Source organism: Otolemur garnettii, unplaced genomic scaffold (genome assembly GCF_000181295.1).
Source record: "Otolemur garnettii isolate 467f Iridium unplaced genomic scaffold, OtoGar3 scaffold00029, whole genome shotgun sequence".
Lineage (NCBI taxonomy): Eukaryota > Metazoa > Chordata > Mammalia > Primates > Galagidae > Otolemur > Otolemur garnettii.
The window spans coordinates 15,611,745-15,633,021 of NW_003852424.1; the positions used below are offsets into that span (position 1 = coordinate 15,611,745).

Sequence of the window (21,277 nt, forward strand, 5' to 3'; positions counted from 1 at the left end):
AAAAAAAAAACTAAAACAACTCACAGGTAAGGCCTTTCCAGTTTGCAATCTCACTGCTGCTGAACTTACAGCTGCTGGTGGGATTAGACTGAACGAACACACGCAACCACGTGCCAGTTCTCCATTGCTTTTGTTCTCCTCGTGGGACCCAGAAGTCTGTTGCTGACTCCCTATGTCCTCAAAAGGATGTTTCTAGGCAGATCTCACCAGTCAGAGATGCCTGGAGTTTTCCTTCCCCAGTCTCACTGTGCCCAGTTGCAAGGAAGCTGTTACTCAGCTGCCATCTTGATCCTTCTTTCCCCTTGAGTTCATCTTACCTCTCAGCTCCCAAGGGCCTGATAACCCTGCCCTTGCTCTCCCCCTCCCTCATTTCCTCACACTTTTGGGGGCAGAAACTCCCTGAAAGCCACACTGTCAGAGAGTTGAGCTGAATTAGCTCTTCTGTTTCCATAGGCATCCCTAAGAGAACAGATGGTCCCTCTCAGGGCCCTGGAGAGGGATTTTCCTCTTGAGGTTGAGAGAAGGAAAGTGACTTGGTCAGAATCAGAGAGTGGTGGCCAGATTACAGCTTCTCCCTGCATCCCTAGCCTCCTACACAGAGGGGAAACCCACCCCTTCCCACCTGCACTGTGCACTAGCCTGTGGGCATGCTGATCCTTTCAATGCTGCCCTGGTTTTGTCCCCATAGGAGGGCTCCCCGAGGACTTTCTGAACTCCCTGGAGAAGATAGAGGATGACAAGCTGAAAGTCACTCTCAAATACCCCCATTACTTCCCCCTCCTGAAGAAGTGCCACGTGCCTGAGACCCGGCGGAAGGTGGAGGAGGCCTTCAACTGCCGCTGCAAGGAGGTGCGCTGGCTCTGCCGGGACCCATGGGCCCAGGTTTCCCGCCTCATGGGCACATAAACCACCTCTGGGCTTTGCCTACAGAGGGTCTTGTAGCCTTGCCTGCCTAAGTTCAGGGACTAGCAGAAGTCTCCCATGCAGGGCTTGGCCTGCCCTGGGAGGAGACTGTGTGGGCCTGCCCTTGCTCCTGGGGCTACTGTGTGTGATCTGGTCTCTCCTTACTCTGCTCTGTTAGTGTCTGCTCCTGAGCACATCTCCTTTGCTCTTCTCAAGCCGTCCTCACATGCCTTATCCCAGGTTGTTCTTTTCTCAAAGTACCCAGACCTGAGCCTGGTCCCGACTTCCCCCTGGGACCTCAGCCTCAGATGGCCACTTCCACACAGACACATGTAGCCCCCCTCTATTCCCCACTGTTTGGCCAGGTCACCTTGGTCTGCATTTCCCCTGTCTAGCATGTAGGACAGGTGGGGGCATGAGGCTCAGACCCCTGGTTTTCCTCAGGGCACCACGTGATGTTCACACAGTAGGCAAAGGAGCTGCTGGCCAGAGATCTGAGCTGTCCTTTGCCTGCCATGCAGGGACGTGAAATGGCTATGGCACCATAGGTGCAGGTAGTGAAGGCATGTGTATTCTATTTCTGTGGCTACAGCAGACCACCTCGGTGCTATGGTAACCCGGGGTTCCAGGGGAAGCCCCTACTACAGGACCTGTAGGTTGGCCCTAGAGATAACCTTGTTCCCCAGGTGGAGCCATACCTTGTCCTACAAGGTCTAAGACAGATGCACATTCTGGCCCCTGTGCTATAGCAAGAATTTGTGATGCTGGAAGCCTCTAGTAGACAGACCTGTGGGCTGATCAGGGCCCTGCAGGAGTCGGCCTGAATCCCACCCCAGACCCCAGGCCGAAAGGACATGGTGCCTGGAGAGAGTGCCTGAAGATGGTACTACCCATGCCCTCCCATGGCTCTTTGTACACCTGCCTGGTTCCAATGGATTCCTGTGGGCCCCTCATGCTGAGGGCATGTCTATCCTGAATGGGCTGCTGCAAGGAACAAGTTTCTCCTGGTGAACAAGTCAGATTGGTTTTGTGCATCCATCAGCCCTGTACCCCTAGCTTGACCTGCATTTCATGTGGAGTGGGCAGAGCCTCTGGGGACCAGGTACTAGACCATGGGGCATCCCTAAGTGTAGCAGTAATGCCCCTACCCCTGTGCCCCTTTTTATTTGGGGATTTGGAACCATTTAAGCCTCATACCCTCTCTGGTTCTGAAAAGAACTTGGCCTTGTATAAGGACCCATGTGGGTGTGGCTGGACAGGGTATATAGAGGCCTGGCCAGAAGGGGTAGGAGGTCAAGTGATAGCGGTGCTGCCATTTGCAGGAGAACTGTGCCATCCTCAAGGAGCTGGTGACCCTGCGGGCCCAGAAGTCCAGCCTGTTAGGTTTCAGCACACACGCAGACTATGTCCTGGAGATGAACATGGCCAAGACTAGCCAAGCCGTGGCCACATTTCTAGGTAAGCCTCCTGCTCCCTCTGCTTGCCTCTACTGGGGGCCCTGTAAAGAGGACTGTGCTTGACTGTGATAGGGTGTCACGTCTGGGAACCTTATTCTTTTCATCTGTGGGACTTCGGGGCCCTTCTCTGACTCCTAGTCTTATCTACAGGACTCCCAATATAACATGAAGCCTCCAGGCAGAGCCTGAGCCTGGCACCCAATCCTGTTGCCCCCATCCCAAGGCTCCAGCCTCTCTGGGTTACCAAGAGGTGCTATCAGTACCTGCTGCAGCATTGGGGTCAGTGAGAGGCCTCCATGGCTCCGGCCTTCTTTCTGGGGTGCATGTATGAGAGCCTATTACAGCAAGGTCCCTCTAATTTTCTGCCATCCCTGCAGACGAGCTGGCACAGAAGCTGAAGCCACTGGGGGAGCAGGAGCGCGCCGTGATCCTGGAGCTGAAGAAGGCTGAGTGTGAGCGGCGAGGCCTGCCTTTTGACGGGCACATCCACGCCTGGGACATGCGCTACTACATGAACCAGGTGGAGGAGACACGCTACCGTGTGGACCAGAACCTGCTTAAGGAGTACTTCCCCATGCAGGTGGTCACCCAGGGGCTGCTGGGCATCTACCAGGAGCTCCTGGGGCTGACCTTCGACCTGGAGGAGGGTGCTAGCGTATGGCACGAGGATGTGAGGCTGTATGCTGTGCGGGATGCAACCTCAGGGGAGGTGATCGGCAAGTTCTACCTGGACCTCTATCCGCGGTGGGTGTGGGCAGGGCCCGGGTAGGGGAGGGATGCACTCTGGCCCCCAGGTCTTCTCTCTGCCTGGCTTTGCCCTTCGTGAACAGGAAGGAGGTCTGCTACACTCTGTATAGCCTTGGTGATGAGCCATGATGCACAGGGCCTACACTGTAGGCACTAGATATGTAGTGGCCACTGTTAGTTCACTTTGTGGCTCAGCCACACTGATAGGGAAATAGCTCTATTGAGGCCAAAGTCCCTGGGGACCCCAGGGGCAGGAGTGTGACCTGGTCTGTGGCTCTCAGGCTGCCCTGCAGAGGCAGACATCTCAGGACGCTCTACCCAAGGAGTGGGGGCCACAGGGCAGCACTGGTGGTCTCTCAGACCCCAGCCTTGGGTGCTTCTATGCTGGGAGGGAGGTTTAGCAACTTGAATGTCTCAGTTTTCAGGTAGGCTAAGGGCTGTGGCATAGGGACCTTCCTTCTTGGGCCTGACCTCACCTCCCTCTCCAGGGAAGGGAAGTATGGGCATGCAGCCTGCTTTGGCCTGCAGCCCGGCTGCCTACGGCAAGACGGGAGCCGCCAGATTGCCATTGCAGCCATGGTAGCCAACTTCACCAAGCCCACCCCAGATACCCCGTCCCTGCTGCAACACGACGAGGTAGAGACCTACTTCCACGAGTTTGGGCACGTGATGCACCAGCTCTGCTCTCAGGTAGGTGCCAGCCACAGGTCTACCAGGACCAGGGAGGGGAGTAGGTGAGACCTCACTGGCTACCTGGTGAGAGGAGTTGGGTGGAGTTGGGTGACTGGGTCTGCCTGTGCTTTCTTCATCTGATATAGAGATGGTGATGCCCTCTGTTGAGGCCAAAGACAAGCCTTAGCCCAGGTTTCCTGGGCCCCAACCTCATGTCCCTGTCCCAGGATCTGAGCTGTGCATGTGAACTTGCTATCACCCTCTCACCTCTCAGCCTTCATATCACTGCCCTTGGATTGCCATAGGAAAACACCATAGGCTGGGGGACTTAAATAATGGGCATTATATCCTTGCAGTCCTGGGGGCTTGGAAGCCTGAAGTCAAGGTACTAGCAGGGCTGTTCCTCCTGGGCCCTCTCTCCTTGGCTTGTAAACGCCCCTTCTCGCTCTGTTCCTCTGTCCTAATCTCTTTGTATAAGGACCCCAGTGGTTGTTTCTCTGTTCCTCTGTCCTAATCTCTTGGTATAAGGACCCCAGTAATACTAGATCTGGAACCTAATCTATGACGTTTTTAATAACCTTGTCTCTAAATACAGTCACTTCCTGAGATACTGGGGTGCAAGGCTGCAGTGTCAGAATTTCAGGGGGCCCACCTTAGCCCATATTACCTGTCAGAACCTGTGGGAGCAGTATGTGTCATTTGCTGGGGACAGTGCTTGGTGCAGAGGGGCTCTGCTCCTTGTTAGCAGCAGTCAAGCCATGTGGCTCAGTCAAGCCAGTGAACACAGCCCAAGAAAGTCACAGTGTTGTTCCTTAGTGGAAAGCCAGATAGTCTAAGCAACTTAACCCGCAGGAGCCTATTACTGGCCAAGACAAACCTCAGCCCAGGTTTCCCAGGCCCCAACCTCACGGCCATGTCCAAGATCCCAGCTGCGCATGTGAACTCACTCTCAGTCTCTTGCTGGCACTCAGGGCACCCATTTTGCCCATCATGAGAACATTCTTAGAGCTTAACTGGGAGTGTGCAGGACTTGGTGCTCATTGATCTTTAGTGAATTTATGAACTGTGCAACTGTCACCACAGTCCAGCTTCAGAATGTTTCTATCACCCTGAAAAGATCTTTTATGTTCCATCAGCAGTCACTCCCCTCCCAAGCCCCCAGCAGCCCCTGATCTGCTTTCTGTCTCTACGCCTATTCTGTACATTTCAATGCCTACAAGCACAAGTAGTATCAAGCCCTACGTAACTACATTCTTCTAAAACTTGCAGATCTGCAATAAAGTTTAATTTATAATCCGTAATGATAAGTAATAATTGTTATTATCATATATATTATATATAATATGTGGATTATTACATATATTATGGGGCCATTATAAGAATATGCTAGAAAACAAGTTATATGAATGTGGGCGCTCTCTCAAAATACCCTGATGTCCCACACTTGCCTTTCTTGTGATCTGTGTATGTGAAAACTGAGGTGGCTATTTAGTGACTAATGGCTGCATAGTGTCTACAGTGAGGAGGTGTTTCATGTCCCAGGTGTGACCATAGGACAGTATAGGAGGGCATCACACTACTCAGACTGGTGCTCAATTAAAAACTTATCAATTGTTTATCTCTCAGGTTTTTTCATTTAATACTTTCAGACCATGGGTAATCAAAACCACAGCTATGGAGGCCTGTTATAAACAGAGTCACACTGTGTGTCCTTCTGTGTTTGCTTCTCTCACTGAGCACCATGTGCTCTAAGTCCATCCATTTTGTGGCCTGTGTCTGAGCCTCCTTCCTTTTCATGGCTGAGTCCCCGATGTGGATTCAAGTGTCCTTTGACGAACAGAGGTTTTTTTTTTTTTTTTTTGAGACAGAGCCTCAAGCTGAGCCCCTGGGTAGAGTGCCATGGCTTCACTGCTCACAGCAACCTCCAACTCCTGGGCTCAAGCAAGTCTCCTGCCTCAGCCTCCCAAGTAGTTGGGACCACAGGCGCCCGCCACAACGCCCGGCTATTTTTTGGTTGCAGCCGTCATTGTTGTTTGGCGGGTCCAGGCTGGACTCGAACCTGCCACCTTAGGTGTATGTGGCTGGCACCCCAACTGCTTGAGCCACAGGCGCCGAGCCTGAACAGAGGTTTTTAACTTAGATGAAGTTCAGTCCATTAACTTTTATCTTTTACAGTTTGTGCTGTTTTGTATCCTGTTGAAGAAATTGTTTTTTAATCTGAGGCATTAAGATTTTATCTTTATTCATTCATTCATTCTTTCATTTATTGGAGACAGAGTCTAAAGCTGTCACCCTGGGTAGAGTGCAATGGCGTCATCATAGCTCACAGCAACCTCTAACTCTTGGGCTCAAGCAATCCTCTTGCCTCAGTTTTGCTATTTTTAGTATAGATGAGGTCTCACTCTTGCTCAGGCTGGTCCCTAACTCGTGAGCTCAAGCAATCTACCCACCTCCGCCTTACAGAGTGCTGGCATGAGATTACAGGCACAAGCCACTCACTGCTCCCACCCTGCCTGAATTTTTTGCCACAAGTTTGATAGTTTCCTCTTCATTGTGGTCTGTCCGGTGTTGTGAATTAATTGTTGTCTGTGGTGTGAAGTGGGGTCGAAGTCTGTCCAGGCTGAGGCAGATTGAACAGAGGTGTGTGAACAGGAGGGCTGTGGTGAGGCCAAGAGGTGGGTGGAGAGACTGGGTAATGAGGGATTAAGGTGGTTTATTTTGGGAGTATGTGGGAGAGGGAGTCCAGGGTGTCACCCACTTTTGGTTGAGTGTTGGGGTGGCAAGTACAGTCTTTAGGGAGAGAGGGATTTCTGTAGGAGCCAGGGGAGAAAGGTGCTGGTGCCCTCTGGGACCTGTCCTATTGTCTGTGTCTGACTCTCCATGGGGATTCACATCACAGGAAACCAAGGAGGACAGTAGCACTGGGGTAGCTGGGAAAGTAGGGTCTGCAGAGATAGCAGGAAACAGATGGCCCTAGCTCTGCATGTCACAGAGTCAGGACAGGAAGGGACCAGGTGGCAGAGATGGGATGTCCATGGCATGTGTTGGACATGGTGGCGCCAGCCCTCTTTTGCTCCCACCCCCCCCCCGCTGCCATCTTCCCAGGTTGCCCTCCTGCCTGTGCTCAGTCTCAGAGGACCTGAGGCAAGGCTCCTTGATGCCACTTGCAATCCTAATTCCTCATGCACCCATTCACAATGTCCCCTCAGCATTTCCCAGCTTCCCCTGTGCAATCTCCTCATCCTGATGACTTGTGCACCCATTCATGATGTCCCTTCAGCACTGCCACTTCCCATCCACTTCCCATCCGCAGTCTGCTCACAGTCTTTGTGCTTATTTCCCATATCTGGAAGACTTTGCTGCTGGCAGCCCTCAAGGCTCACTCTCTCAATTCCTTTCCATCTTTGCCTTGACATCTTGCTAGAAAGAGTCTTTCCCAAAGCGCACAGTCCATTGTCGTCATCCTAGATTGTTCTATCCTGTGAAGTCTTCACAGACATTGGGAAGGGTGTCCTGAGCTGTGGTTCCCGAGGGAACATCCTGGGGTAGGTTCCTATGGGCTTCTGGTCATGTTTTCATCAACTCATCTATATGGGACCTTCTGTGTATGTTTCTATTTAAAGATCCCACGAGATTCATTAAGAATCTCTGATTTATTAAGATTGAACATAGCAGCTAGCTGCCCTGTCTCTGGGGCCCAAGTTCAGCTTCCTTAATACATGGTTTCCTCTGTGAGGCTACTCATGCCCAAGGATACTAGTAGACACCTCAGTACCACCCATGGGAGTGTTCTAAACAGCCCAAATCACCAATAAGCACAAAAATGCAAAAGATGTCACTCTCATTAGAATGAGAAGAGGACCCTTGTCCACAGTCTGAGCTAAGAGAAGGTAGACCCTTGTCTCTGAGAAAGTGCTGAGTGTGAACATGAACTTTACTGAGTATGTGAATCCAGGAATGAGAGCCTATGCATCCTTCCCGGCTTCCTGCCATACTCTGGGTCCACGGTGCTTACCCTTGGCATACACGCCTGTGCATACACACATACACACATGCACATGCAGGGTCCCCTATACCTGGGACAAGTCCCTCCGTATCCAGCACAAGTCCCTTCATGCACACTTGCTGGCAGGACAAGGAACATGATTGCATGTTCCTTGGAGTTGGGGAGCCTCTGTGCTGTCAAAATGACCTTTCAAGGTCTCTCAGGAAGCCATTTGGCCTGTTGGCCTCCAAGTGTGGCTCTGGCTGGACTGGGCCAAGGGCTAGGCCTCAAAGGGAAGATTCTAGGCCCAGACATAGTGTACCTTCTGTCGCCTGGTACCCAGGATCACTCAGACCCAGTTGTTCCCAGGCCCCTTCCACATTAGCACCTCTGTTTCTCTGGGGCACAGAGCTTTTGGGGAGCTCCATGAACGAGGAGTGTGGGTGACCACTGGGACAGCTGGATGTGGTGGGCATCTTTGGGCATGTCCTGGGACAGGTCGGCCAACAGCAGCCCAGGGGTCTTACCTGTCCTTATCATTTTCAGGCTTTGCAGTTGGGGGAGAGGCAGTTACCTGCCTGTGTAGGTGTGCTAGGGAGGGTGGCCCAGGTAAGGCCCTAGGGAACTGGCTGGGCAGGGTCTGGGCATTGGTGCGGCTCTTTGCCCTGTGCCTGCAGGCAGAGTTTGCCATGTTCAGCGGAACACATGTGGAGCGAGACTTCGTGGAGGCGCCTTCACAGATGCTGGAGAACTGGGTGTGGGAGGAGGAACCACTGCTCCGGATGTCACGGCACTATCGAACAGGTGGCACCGTGCCTCAGGCACTCCTGGAGAAGCTCATTGCATCCCGGCAGGCCAACACAGGTGCGGCCATCCCACCTGCCGCAGGACAAGGGCCCTGTCACAGAAGTGTGCCTGGAAGTGTTGGGATGCCCACCCCAAAACCCAGAGGACAGCTCCTGCCCCTCTTCCTCCAGGTCTCTTCAATCTGCGCCAGATCGTCCTTGCCAAGGTGGACCAGGCCCTGCACACGCAGACGGGTGCAGACCCAGCAGAGGAGTATGCCCGGCTCTGTAGGGACGTCCTCGGGGTCCCTGCAACACCAGGTAGCTGGCCTGAGCTAGGGAACCCAGAGCAAGTCCATGCTCGTGTTTTACTTGGTGCGTGCAGGGGTCCCTGCTGAGGGCTTCTCAGGGAGGCCACAGGAGGGCAGCCCTAAGACAGGCTGCTGGCTGTGGGGAGCATAGGTGTGGGTCCTGGTACTCCAGGAGAAATGCGTTCTGGGGAGCCTTTGCTTTAAATAAATCAACAAAAGAAGCTAGTTTTTTCTTGATCCAAAATTACAATATGTGCTTTGTAGAAAGCTTGGAAAGGTTCAGAAAAGACTAGTAATTCTAGATCCTGAAAGGGATGAGTTAATGACATCTTTTATTTGTAATGTGTGTGTGAATATGCAGCTATGCGAGGAGAACTGGAATTTTAACGAATCTTATTGGTTTAATATTTCACGAGCACTTAAATCTTTCACAAAGTGTTTTAAGTGGTACATGATATTGCATCATATCAGTGTGCCTTGATATATTTAGACAGTCTCCTAATGGCAAATGTGTTGAGGGTTTGGGGGATAGAGTCTCACTCTGTTGCCCTGGGTAGAGTGCTGTGGCATCATCATAGCTCAGCAACCTCAAAGTCTTGGGCTGAAGCGATCCTTTTGCCTCAACCTCCCAAGGAGCTGGGCCTACACAATGCCTAGCTAGTTTTTCTATTTTTAGTAGAGACAGTCTCTCTCTTGCTCAGGCTGTTCTCAAACTTCCAAGCTAAAGCAACCCTTCCAGCTTGGTCTCCCAAGAGTGCTAGGATTATACAGGCATGAGCTACCATGCCTGGCCCTAATGGTGAGTGTTAGTGCTGTAGCTGCTGATGTCACTCGTGACCATGCTCTTGTCCTCTGCAGTAGCAGGTGCAGATATGTCCCACAACCTTGTTTTAGCTTTATGTCCCAGACTAGGGCAGGGGTGGGTCTCTGGTGTGGCTGCTTTGATGTCCTATTCCTGAGGGAAGAGTGGGGGTGGGGGCCTTCAGCACCAACCTCGCTGTGTGTCTGTCCCAGGGACCAACATGCCTGCAACCTTTGGCCACCTGGCAGGCGGCTATGATGCCCAGTACTACGGCTACCTGTGGAGTGAGGTGTACTCCATGGACATGTTTCACACACGCTTCAAGCAGGAGGGCGTCCTGAACAGCAAGGTGAGGAGGGGAGGCCAAGGACTCATGGCCTTGTGCCAGCTACTGAAAATTGAGAGATGCTCCCACTGTCTAGGACTAGGAACAACAGGTCTCGGGTGCAAGTGTGCCAAGGTGCATGCTGGTCTCCCAGATGCTGCTGGAAGCTCTGCACCAGACCCTTTGGGGCTGGGGGGTGTGGTGGTTCGGAGAGCCCTAGGCTCTCAAGAGTACTCAGACCCTTCTTTGGGGAAGTAGTTTTGGCCTTTTGGCATTTCTTCATTTCTGTGATCCTCAGTTTGCTCACCTGTAAAATGGGAATATTAATGCCCACCACAAGCTTATGCCTCTTACTGGCCTGGTGTGTTCTCAGCCTTGGGGGCAGCTGCTGGATTCTGTCACAGAGCTAGATGGGTCCTAGCTGCACCAGGAGCCTGCCCTACCCTGGGTGTCTCTAGGGGGTCTTGGAGCATTGCCCCAGGTAGCCTGCTCTTGGATAACCCCCCTGTAGCTGTGAGAACGCTATATTCTGGAGATGTGAGGGTTTGAAAAGTTCACTGCCTCCTGACCCCTCTGAGACCCCCTGGCTTTGGCAGGCCCCTGATCACAGTTGGGAGCCATCTATTTCCTGCGCCATTCTCTGGCTGCTGCCTTTGCACCAGAGGGCTACCTCAGAGGACAGGACAGCTCTTGTACCCACTAAATTAGCTGCAAGGGGATTGGAGAAGTGGAGAGAGCCCCCAGGGGCCACCTGGCTTTGGAGCCTTTAGTCAATGTAGGGTCCAGTGAGGCTTAAGGGTATCTTGAGCTCCTTTGTGGCTAGGGCTATGCTGGGTCCCCAGACTCTATGCAGCCCATGCTGGCCATCTCCCCATCCTGTCTATGCTGTGCCCAAACTATGCACAGTGCCTTCAGTGGGCCACCACCTGCCCCAAGTCCCACCACCACTGCAGAGAAGAGGCAGGATGGAACCCAGGTTTTTGAGGCCCAGAGCATCTCCCACCTCTGTCTGGCCACCACTTCTGTTCTTGACTCAGCCTGGTATTTCAGACCCCTGTCAGGGGAGGAGCTACCAGGGGAGTTTCATAGGGATACTGGGTCCTGCACACATACCCCCTGAGATTGGGGTCCAAGGTGTCTGCACACTCCCCCCACATGCTGCTGATGAGGGTGGCCTGCACCTGGGAAAGGGGCTGCTGCAAAAACCACTTTGGAGGGGCCGTGCAGATCCCTAGGCCTTCTGCCTCACAGGTCGGCATGGACTACAGAAGCTGCATCCTGAGGCCCGGTGGCTCAGAGGACGCCAGTGCCATGCTGAAGCGCTTCCTGGGCCGTGACCCCAAACAGGACGCCTTTCTCCTGAGCAAGGGGCTGCAGGTGGGGGGCTGTGAGCCACAGGCATGCTGACACCCCAGCTGTCAGACTGCCCTGGTCCGGCCCACATTCTGGGACCCCAAAGCCTTAGCCTCCAGCAGGACAGGGCAGGCTCCAGCACAGTGCCCAGGTAGGGCAGGTGTGCAGGGGTGGAGGACATGGCTCTCACCCCTCATGGTCCTTACGCCTCCACCAGAGGCTGCCCTGTGAGGTTTTGTGCTTGCAGCGTCTGGAGAGGTCTGGAGAGCTCTGGTGTCGCCCAGGGCCTCGTCTTTGTTGCACTAACATGTCCCCTTCCTGGGAGCATTCTTTGTTACATGTGGGTTTTGCTTTGAAATGTGGTCATTAAAAAGGAAACAAAACAAACAAAAAAAAGAAAACAAACAAACAAAAAAACAAACAGGAGAAAGGCTCCCAGCCTGGTCTGTGGCTTCTGCCCTTTCTCTCCTTGGATGGGAATATAGTGTTTCTGGTGAACACTGGACATTGTGAGGTCTTGGGCTCTGACCTGCCTGTAACCCCAGCATGAATTATGACAAGCTTGGGGCTCTAGGGAATGACTGAGCTGTTGGAGGGGGTAAAGCCCCAGGGGTTCAGAACCCCTGGAAGGGTTCCCTGTTGTGTTCAACCAGGCTGGACTGCTGGAGTGTTCTGCTTCCTGCTCACACCTCATCTGGGATTGTCCTGGAAAATATTTCGAGTCCTTCCCTCACTCCTCCCCCTCCCTATTGAGCTCTAGCACTGCAGAACCAGGTCAGAGTAGGGCCAGTTGGGTAGGCAGCTGCCCATCCGTGTTCACCAGGGGGAACACAACTTCCTGGGTGTCCGCAGGAGAGACTCAGCTCATTCTGGCTTCAGGCCCAAAGACTATGGGGGTTTACTTGACATGAGCTGGCTTCTAATTGATCAGTGAAGCTGCTAGGAGCTCTGCCATGGCCTCTGTTAGGTGACCTTGAAGACTAGGTCAGCCTTGGCCCAGAGGCTCCCAGTGCCTTGTGTCCTCCCTTGGCCCTTAGAATCATGGCAAAGTCTTGACCCAGGGGTAGGATGGACTTCCTGGATCTTCTGAAAATTCCCCCAAATGCCTCCGTAATCCTGCTTATTTGGGTCCTTGACCCCCTTAAGGAGGGGATCAGAAGGGGACAGGAGGCCTCCCTTAAGTCTAAGCACTGGCATTTCCTCCTATGCCACGAATCTTCCCCCTGAGTCTTCTGCGGAAGATGCTGGTCAGTGGAACCAGTGACATTCCTTGTTCCTAACCCATCTTCCCAAGGCCAGAGCAGCAGCCACATGGCCACCTCTGGTCATCATCTCATTTAGGATGGGATTCTTTGGGCTGTGCTGTCTGTCTCATCCCATTTTCCCTGAGCCTGTGCACCTAGCTCTGTTTCCTGTGCCCACTTCTGTCCTTTAAACTAGGGAGACAAAGGATGAATTTTCTCTTGGCAGAACTGACAGGCTCCGCACAATGCCTAGGACCAGGTGCCTGGAAGGTGGGGATTGATATCCAGAGTCATGATAGCTGTTGCTTATGCTGAAAATACCTGGGGCTTGGAAAAGGCAAGAAAATGAGAGATCACAGCAGGGCTTCCATGAGACAGATGACAGGGGCAAAGCCCCTCATTCTGGGCTCAGGGGCATCAAGTCTGGGATACCCTTGCTCTCCTTTGTGCTAAGCTCACACTTGTCCCCACCTCATCCCTGTGCAAAACTCAGATGTGCCAGAGCACTCCCCCCGCCATAGTGCTCTGGTGATTAGGGGAATGGGGTTGCAGCCTCAGGCAGATGGCCCCCTGTCCACCAGGGCTGCTGTCATTGCAGCCTCTAGGGTCCAAACAGCCCCCAGAGCTGCCCGGCCACACTCCTTTCCAGTATTCCAGCAGTGGCCTCAAGAGGATAGCCTGGTATGAGAGGCTCCTCTATCAACCCAGCTTTTCTTTCTCCCCAGTCCCCTGCTGCTCCCCTGTGAGAAAAAAAGGGCGCCTGTGTGTTTCCTGAACTTCATAATTATGAACGCATCTGTTAGGTTTTGACACAACCTGAAGGAAGAAAGGGTTTCTTCTGTAGCCACCGTACAACCCTGGGGCTGGTGGGGGTAGAGGTGGGCCTCTGGCTTTTTCCTGGGATCTCCTCCCTGGCCCAGGCCTCCCAGTTGTTCAGTTTTTATTTTCCACTCTGAGAAGAGCTGGTTCTTTCTGGTAGCTTCAGGCAGTCTCCCTCTTCTCTCCCTGGACAGTCCCCCAAATCACAGGAGGGTGATAAGGGGATGGCCATTGATGGACTCTTAACAATAGGTCTGTGACTTCAGGACCAAGCAGGCACTGCTGCATCCTTACTGCCCACGGGGTTGGCATCACTGTCCCTGTGGGTGTCTCAGGATCAGAGCCTGCATCTACTTCCCAATCAGCAATATCAGCTGAGAAGGCCATGGCCTCTGATAGCCCACATGGGGCCTCAGCATTGAGGCCCTTCTCTAGCTCAAGGAACAACATCAGTATGAAGTTCAACTTCAATGCACATATTTATGGGCATCTTGAGGGTGGGTCAAGTGCTAGGGTTGGGGGAGGGAGGCCTGGGTTCAACTCTTAGAGTAGCCGTGTTGGGGGAGGGGGCGCCCAAGTGGCTTCCTGGGTCCTAAGCTCACTGTGGCTGTGCACCAAGCCTTTCCAGGTTGCCACAGGCCAAGTCATGCTGTCCCCACCTGAACTTCCTTTTCCAGGGAGCTTCCCTTTCCCTACAAGGTCAAGAAAGCAGAGCTCAGTACCTAAGAGAGATCACCTGCAGGTGGTATGGGCCGCTCCACAACACTGTGTGGGTGAGGCTGTGACTCCTTTTGGATCATTTGAGTCAGTGCAATCTGGCCTGTAACTTTTGTTAAAACCATTAAAGAACTTTATTTTCCCTTGAACTTGAAACATAGAGCCTGTTGGAGTTAGAAGTCAAACAACACAGAGGAAGCCAGGGCTGTGGTTGAGGCCTGCCCCCCACTGTCACCCAAGTGCTGCTATCTCAGCCCACGTTGAGTACTGATCTAGTTACACAAATCAACAAATTCACATTTTTTTTGCAGGAGAATCATTTGAGCCCTAGAGTTTGAGGCTGCAGTGAGCTATAATGATGCCACTGCCCTCTAGCTGGGCAACAGTGAGACCCCATATCTCAATAAATATAATTTATCAATTAACTTATTAAATTATACATTTATCACGTTACATATTAATATAATATGTAAATTTTATATAAAAACAAATCTATAACTAATGTATTAATACATAGCTAATATGTATTAATATATTTATGTTATGCATATGAATATATTATATATGAATTTTACATGTAGTGTTAGTGTACAATTATGTATTACTAAAATACGAATCTATTACAGTATAATTTTAACTTATTAATAAAATTAATATATTTTATTAATAAAGAATAGTTACTAAAACGATTTTAACAAGTATAAGTGCGTCATATATTTATATAATTTGTTAATAAATAATGTTTAATGGCAAGCCTTTGTGTGTTAGGTCTCTTGCTAAATATATGAAGCGTTTTTTCCCCTATTTTCTACAGCAGCCGATGGAACTGGGTTCACCGCTGCACGGTTGGCAGTCGCGGCCCCCGGGGGGATAGCCGGGCTATGAACGGGCTGAGAAGCTGGTTACTAGCCGAATAGCGGAGTTAGGATTAAGGTTCTGCGGACTTCGAGAGCCTCCAGCTGAGGCCAGCGCAGGGGAGGGCTGCACTCACTGGGCGGGGTCAGGCAGTTCTACGAAGACACCTCCCGTGCGGAGGGGGCGCTGTGACACCTTGGTATCCCGGACTCTTGACAGTCCAGCGACCCGCCCCGGGGCATGAAGGGACTTGTAGTTCGCAGGCTCGTGGTGCGCAGGCGTGATGCGGATCCGCGGCCACGCGCGTCCGCGGGCGACGGCAGAAATTCATGAGGGGGGCGGGGGCCATCAGCTCCGAGAGCACCGAGGGGCAAAACAGATCTGGGGGTCGCAGGACCTGCGCGGGCCGCTTCCGCCGCGGGGGAGCTGCGCGGCTTCTAGCCGCGCGCTCTCAGGGTCACCTGCGCCCACGTGGGGCCCGCACTGCCGTAAGTGGCTGGGCCGGGCTCAGGTGGGGCAGGGCCGGGCCTGGCAGTACACGGTGGCGGGTATGGCCGTCGGAACTCCCCTGTGAGGTCGGAGGCTACATGGGAGAGGCCAGCAGGTTCACGCAAGACCTCCCGGTCCTGGCTGGCCAAGTCCGACCTTTCCCCTGTGAAAAAAAACCTGAACAAGAAGCCCGTGATGACTTTTTACTAACGGCATAAGGCTCTTCTGGCCAAACCTGAAAGGAAACAGGAGAAAACTTGTTTACTTTTATCATAAAAGCAAAAAGTGACCAGAATGCCTGGGCTTCGATGTAGATTGAGTTAGGCTCTTTTTTGGGCTAGATCAGGGTTTCTGAAGTGGGGATGATCTGTCTCCAGAGGCCACTGGGAGATGTTTGGGGACACGGGTGATTGTCACAACTTGGAGTGAGCTGCTGACATGGAATGGATGGAGGCCAGAGGGACGCTGCTCAGCACCCTGAAGTGCCTAGGACGGCCCCACCACAAAGAATGATCCCACCCCAATGTCCACAGTGTCCAGGGGGAGAGACCTGGCTTATGGCTTAGCATTGTGGCCCTGGTGGTAAGGTATCCAGGGTCCCTTCTGTTTATGTCCATGCCTGCTGAGGAATGAGGAGGCAGCCAACCATTCTGCTATTCTCCCAACACCAAAGTTCCCTGGCTTCCCTGTCCCCTGGGCATTATTTCATTTTTCTCTGCAAGGAAGTCCTCACCAGGCCTTTCTTGCACATCAAGGGTGAGTCTCAGGGATTGGACCTTGTCATGAATGCACCTGGTCCAGGTGCCACAGGTCTGGGTGAATGAGGGGGTCTAACAAGGGTTGCTTTTGTCAACCATGAGGTTAGAGGGTCCCATGTACCATGGGAGGATGGGTGACAAATGGTCTGTAGAAATTTAGGGGCTAGTCCTGTATCTTTTGCCATGGGCTGCAATTTAGCATCCCAGGAGCAAAGAGGAAGCCTCTTCAAGTGGGAGGCCGAAGGAAGCCTATCAGGTTGTAAATCCCCAAAGGCACTTGCAAGGCATTCCCTGGAGGAAGCTCCTCAGTTGCAAGACTAAGGGGTGTGCAAGAAATGCTGTGTCTCCATTTGCCTTTGGTCCTTGCATGAGTTTCCTGGGGCTGCTGTCGCACATACCACACACCGGATGGCTAAAAACAATATAGATTTATTCTCTTACAGGTTTGGAGGCCGGAAGTCCAAAATCAAGGTGGTGTGGCAAGGTTGTGCTACCTCTGAAATCTCTAGGGAAGGATTCTTCTTGCCTCTTCCAGCTTCTTGTAGAGACTGGCAATCCCTGACATTTCTTAGCTTACAGTTGCCATTGGCCAGGCTCTAATCTCTGCCTTCGTTGTCACATGATCTTCCCTGTGTGTCTTTCTCTTTTATAAGGATGCCAGTCATGCCACCAGAAGTTAAGAGAGTTGGGAAAGAACCTCCCCTTGTGTCAGAAGGTACATGATCCTGCCATTGCCCTTATCTCAGACTTCTGTTTGTGGTTCCTTGTTAAAGCAGCCACAGGAAACTTACACAGAGTGCTTCACTTCACCATAGAGCATGTTTGCTTTTTTTTTTTTTAAGTCTCAATCTGTGGGAGGGTGCCATAGCATCATAGCTCACAGATACCTCAAATTCTTGGGCTTAAGCAATCCCAATCCTCATGCCTCACCCTCCCAAGTAGTTGGAACTACAGGCACATGCCACAATGCCCAACTAATTTTTCTATTTTTAGTAGAGACAAGGTCTCATTTATGCTCAGACTGGTCTCGAACTCCTCAGGTCAACCAGTCCATCCTCCTTGACCTCCCAGAGTTCAAGGATTACAGGTCTGAGCCACTGCGTGCAACTGAGCACATTCACTTTGTAAACTTCAGTAGTTGGTTGCCTCCAAAATCTTTAATATCTTTATCCATACGATGGAGCTTTTAAGATCTCTGGCTTCAGTCCTGATTTCAGTTTACCTCCCTCTGCATATGGGTGGATGCTGGGGTCTCTAGAGCAAGGATTCCAGAATCCTCAGGGGATGGTCCTGAGTCTGATCTTCATAGCACCTTTGTCTTTCCTGCAGCTCTGCTGGCTCAGGAACCCTCATTTTCCCAGGAGGAGAGAATGGCTTCTGGGTACCTGCCCCCCTGGTCTCAGGTGAGACATTCTCCTTCTCCTAAAAGGCACCTGGCATATTTGGAGGGAACAAAGTCATCAGAAAGTCACTGATAGAGAAGGAACCCCCTTCCTATGTGGGAAATACTGGAGAGTTGCCCATGACTGTTTGGTCCCAGTACCCAAGCTTCTCCTAAGTGTGCAGACAGGGGAAAGGAGGGATCTAGTACCTTGTCATGTAGAACAGAGAGCTGCACAGAAAAGCACGCTTTCTATTGGGGGTAGGGTAGTGTGGACAAGCTGTCTCTCTCCTGAGAAAGACAGACGCAAGCAGGGCCCTTACGTTTTTGTTTTTTGAGACAGAGTCTCACTTTGTTGCCCCCAGTAAAGTGCTGTGGTGTCATAGCTCACAGCAACCCTAAACTCCTGGGCTTAAGCAATTCTCTTGCCTCAGCCTCCCGAGTAGCTGGGACTACAGACACCCACCACAACACGCGGCTTTTCTAAAGGCAGAGACTCGCTGTAGCTCAGGCTGGTCACAAACTCGGTTGTTTTTTTCTGTTTTGTTTGTTTTTTTTAAAATAGAGTCTGACTTTGTTGCCCTCTGTAGAATACTGTACTGTCATAGCTCACAGCAACCTCAAACTCTGGGGCTCAAGTGATTCTCTTGCCTCAGCCTCCCAAGTAGCTGAGACTACAGGTGCCCACCACAGCACTGCTATTTTTAGAGATAGGGGTCTCACTCTGGCGCAGTCCTCCTAGAGCTGCTAGGATTACAGGTGTGAGCCACCACACCCAGCCTAAGGCCCTTATGTTTTACCCTCTCTCTCTTTTTTTTTTTCCTGAGACAGAGTCTCTCTATCATTCTATCACTCAGGCTGAAAAGCAGTGGCATTATCATAGCTCACTATAGCAAATTCCTGGACTCAAGTGATCCTCTTGACCGAGCTAGTCTTGACTGAGCTAGACTGAGCCTCTTGAGTAGCTGGGAATATAGACACACACCACCACGCCTGGCTAATTTTTCTATTTTTTTGTAAAGATAGGGTCACATGATTTTGCCCAGACTACTCTTGAACTCCCAGGCTTAAGTCATCTCCCTGCCTCAGTCTCCCAAAGTGCTGGGATTATAGGCATGAGCTACCACACCTGGCTGTAGCAGCAAGAGGTTGTCAAGTGCAAATGTCATATTCATAGATCTAGAATTATAGATCTATGTCATATTCATAGATCTTAGAATAACTAGTTCAATAAAAAATGTCAAAGTGTTTAATTCAAACCTGTGTGCAAGTCCTCCTTGCTGTGTTTATAGTGGGGCTACAATCTATATGGTCCCCTGATTGTAAGCCACAGACAAGTATCCACAAGGTTGCTGGTAGAACCTGACTTTAGCACTTTGTATTCTGAACTACCCTGGTGCCACAATCTGCACCCTTCCTCCTGTGAATGTGTGTGGAATGGATGCATCTTTAACAGAACTGCTGTGATATTTTAGGAATCAGTGACCTTCAAGGATGTGGCCATGGACTTCTCTCAAGAGGAATGGGAGCTCCTGGACCCTGCTCAGAGGAACCTGTACAGAGAGGTGATGTTGGAGAACTATAGGAACCTTGTCTCCCTGGGTAAGATAAGCACCATAAATTCACATGCTTGTTGAATTCTAGCATCTACCATTCGTCAGGCACAATACTAGGACTTTGGGATTTATCAGTAAGCAAGAAAGATGTGGTTCCTGGCCTGTGGCTTTCCCAGTCTCCTGGTTTCTCTGACAGATCAGAGGGATATGTGGTAGCTAGAGAGGCTATTGAATCGCATGTCTGAGCTGAGTCATAAGTAACTTCTCTAATTCCTCTTGGATACAGAGTCGGAGCATTTATTCTCTTTCTGCCAAGGTGAAGAGGCATACTTTTAAAAAATTTTTTTATTTTTGTACATTTATATTGTGATATAACCAGCACAACTATCCATTAAGAGAAATTTTTTATCATCCTAAACTAAAACTCTATACCTGTTAAACACTCATCTCCCATCTTGCCACCTCTCTTCCACTCCTGAAAACCATTAATCCACTTTCAATCTCTGTTTATTTGCCTGTTCTGGACATTTCATGTAAATGGAATCATCCAATACATGACCTTTTGTGTCTCGCTTCCTTCACGAGCATGGTGTTTTCCAGATTCATCTACAGTATAGCATGTGTCAGAGGTTCATTTGTGGATGAAAAGGATTCCGTTCTATGTGTATAATACATTTTGTTTATTCTCCCATTGATGGACAGTGGTTTCTACCTTTTGGCTATTGTAAATAATGCTACTGTGAACATTAACAAATAAGTATCTTTTTCACTCCCTGTTTTCAGTCCTTGAGTAAATACCTGAGAGTGGAATTGCTGGGCCGTATGGCAATTCGGTGTTAGAATTTAGCTTTTTGAGAAACTGCCATGCTGTTTTACATAGTAAGCTATGTACAGTTTCCATTCCCACCAGCAGTGTAAAGTGTTCTAATTTCTCCACATCCTTGCCAACAGTTATTATTTTTTTTTTTTTGGAGACAGAGCCTCAAGCTATCACCCTGGGTGGGGTGCTGTGCCATCATGGCTCACAGCAATCTTCAACTCCTGTGCTCAAGCAATTCTCTTGCCTCAGCCTCCCCCAAGTAGCTGGGACTATAGGCACCTACCACAATGCCCAGCTATTTTTTGGTTGTAGTTGTCATTGTTGTTTGGTGGGCTGGGACTGGATTTGAACATGCCAGCTCTGGTGTATGTGGCTGGTGCCTTAGCCACTTGAGCTACAGGCACTGAGCCAGTTTTTTTTGTTTTTTGGTTTTTTTTTTAAGAGACAGAGTCTCAGTTTGTCACCCTCAGTAGAGTGCTGTGGCATCACAGCTCACAGCAACCTCTAGCTCTTAGACTTAGGTGATTCTCTTGCTTGAGCCTCCCAAGTAGCTGGGACTACAGGCGCCCACCGCAACACCCAGTTATTTTCTTGTAGGGTTAAACTAAGGTGACCAGACGTCCTGCTTTTGGTGGGACAGTCCCGATTTGTCCCACATTTGTCCCACATCCTGCGGCATTTTAAAAAAGTCCCAATTTTTGGAAAGAATGCACAACAAGCTAGGGAACAGCGGGACAATGGGAAGGGAATATACGGGTTTCGGCTGCTGAAAAGGTTAATGTAACTCCATTTGGGAATGAAGAGGTTAATGTAACTTCATTTGGAAATGAAAAGGCTACTGTAAACTCCCTACTCCCCTCCTGTGCAAAGTTGCCCAGGTGGACCGGCGCCCTACTCCTTTGAGCCACAGGCGCCGCCCTATACATAATTTTTTTTAATATATTATATTTGTAAATTATACTTACGTTGAAATTAAAAATATATATTACAAAATATACTATTTTTTCCCTCTATGAAAATTTTTGTTGCTCCACATAGACCAAATTTTTAATTAAGAACCCCCCACCCCCACCCCCACCCCGCCGCGGTCAATGGTGTTCTGCTTTACCGATGTTAAAATCTGGTCACCTTAGGTTAAACCCACCATCCTCATATATGGGACTGATGCCCTACTCACTGAACCACAGGCACCACACCAGTTTTTTTTTTCTTTTGAGACAGAGCCTCAAGCTGTCACTCTAGGTAGAGTGCCGTGGCATCACAGCTCACAGCAGCCTCCAACTCCTGGGCTCAAGCGA

The 21,277-nt window shown here is 50.8% G+C and overlaps 2 protein-coding genes across 2 annotated transcripts in view; both read left to right on the forward strand.

Annotated features, from left to right (window-relative positions):
- The window catches only part of THOP1 (thimet oligopeptidase 1), a 37,996-nt gene extending 24,900 nt beyond the window's left edge, over positions 1 to 13,096 (forward strand). The window contains exons 6-13 of the mRNA XM_012804457.2: positions 689 to 849; positions 2,226 to 2,361; positions 2,738 to 3,104; positions 3,596 to 3,797; positions 8,442 to 8,628; positions 8,742 to 8,870; positions 9,875 to 10,011; positions 11,239 to 13,096. Of these exons, the coding sequence (XP_012659911.1) occupies positions 689 to 849; positions 2,226 to 2,361; positions 2,738 to 3,104; positions 3,596 to 3,797; positions 8,442 to 8,628; positions 8,742 to 8,870; positions 9,875 to 10,011; positions 11,239 to 11,394 (1,475 nt within the window). The 3' untranslated portion in view covers positions 11,395 to 13,096. The remainder of the gene's footprint in view (positions 1 to 688; positions 850 to 2,225; positions 2,362 to 2,737; positions 3,105 to 3,595; positions 3,798 to 8,441; positions 8,629 to 8,741; positions 8,871 to 9,874; positions 10,012 to 11,238) is intronic.
- The window catches only part of ZNF554 (zinc finger protein 554), a 15,251-nt gene continuing 3,932 nt past the window's right edge, over positions 9,959 to 21,277 (forward strand). The window contains exons 1-4 of the mRNA XM_023512639.1: positions 9,959 to 10,011; positions 16,876 to 16,937; positions 17,552 to 17,625; positions 19,079 to 19,205. Coding sequence (XP_023368407.1) covers positions 16,877 to 16,937; positions 17,552 to 17,625; positions 19,079 to 19,205 — 262 coding nt within the window. The 5' untranslated portion in view covers positions 9,959 to 10,011; position 16,876. The remainder of the gene's footprint in view (positions 10,012 to 16,875; positions 16,938 to 17,551; positions 17,626 to 19,078; positions 19,206 to 21,277) is intronic.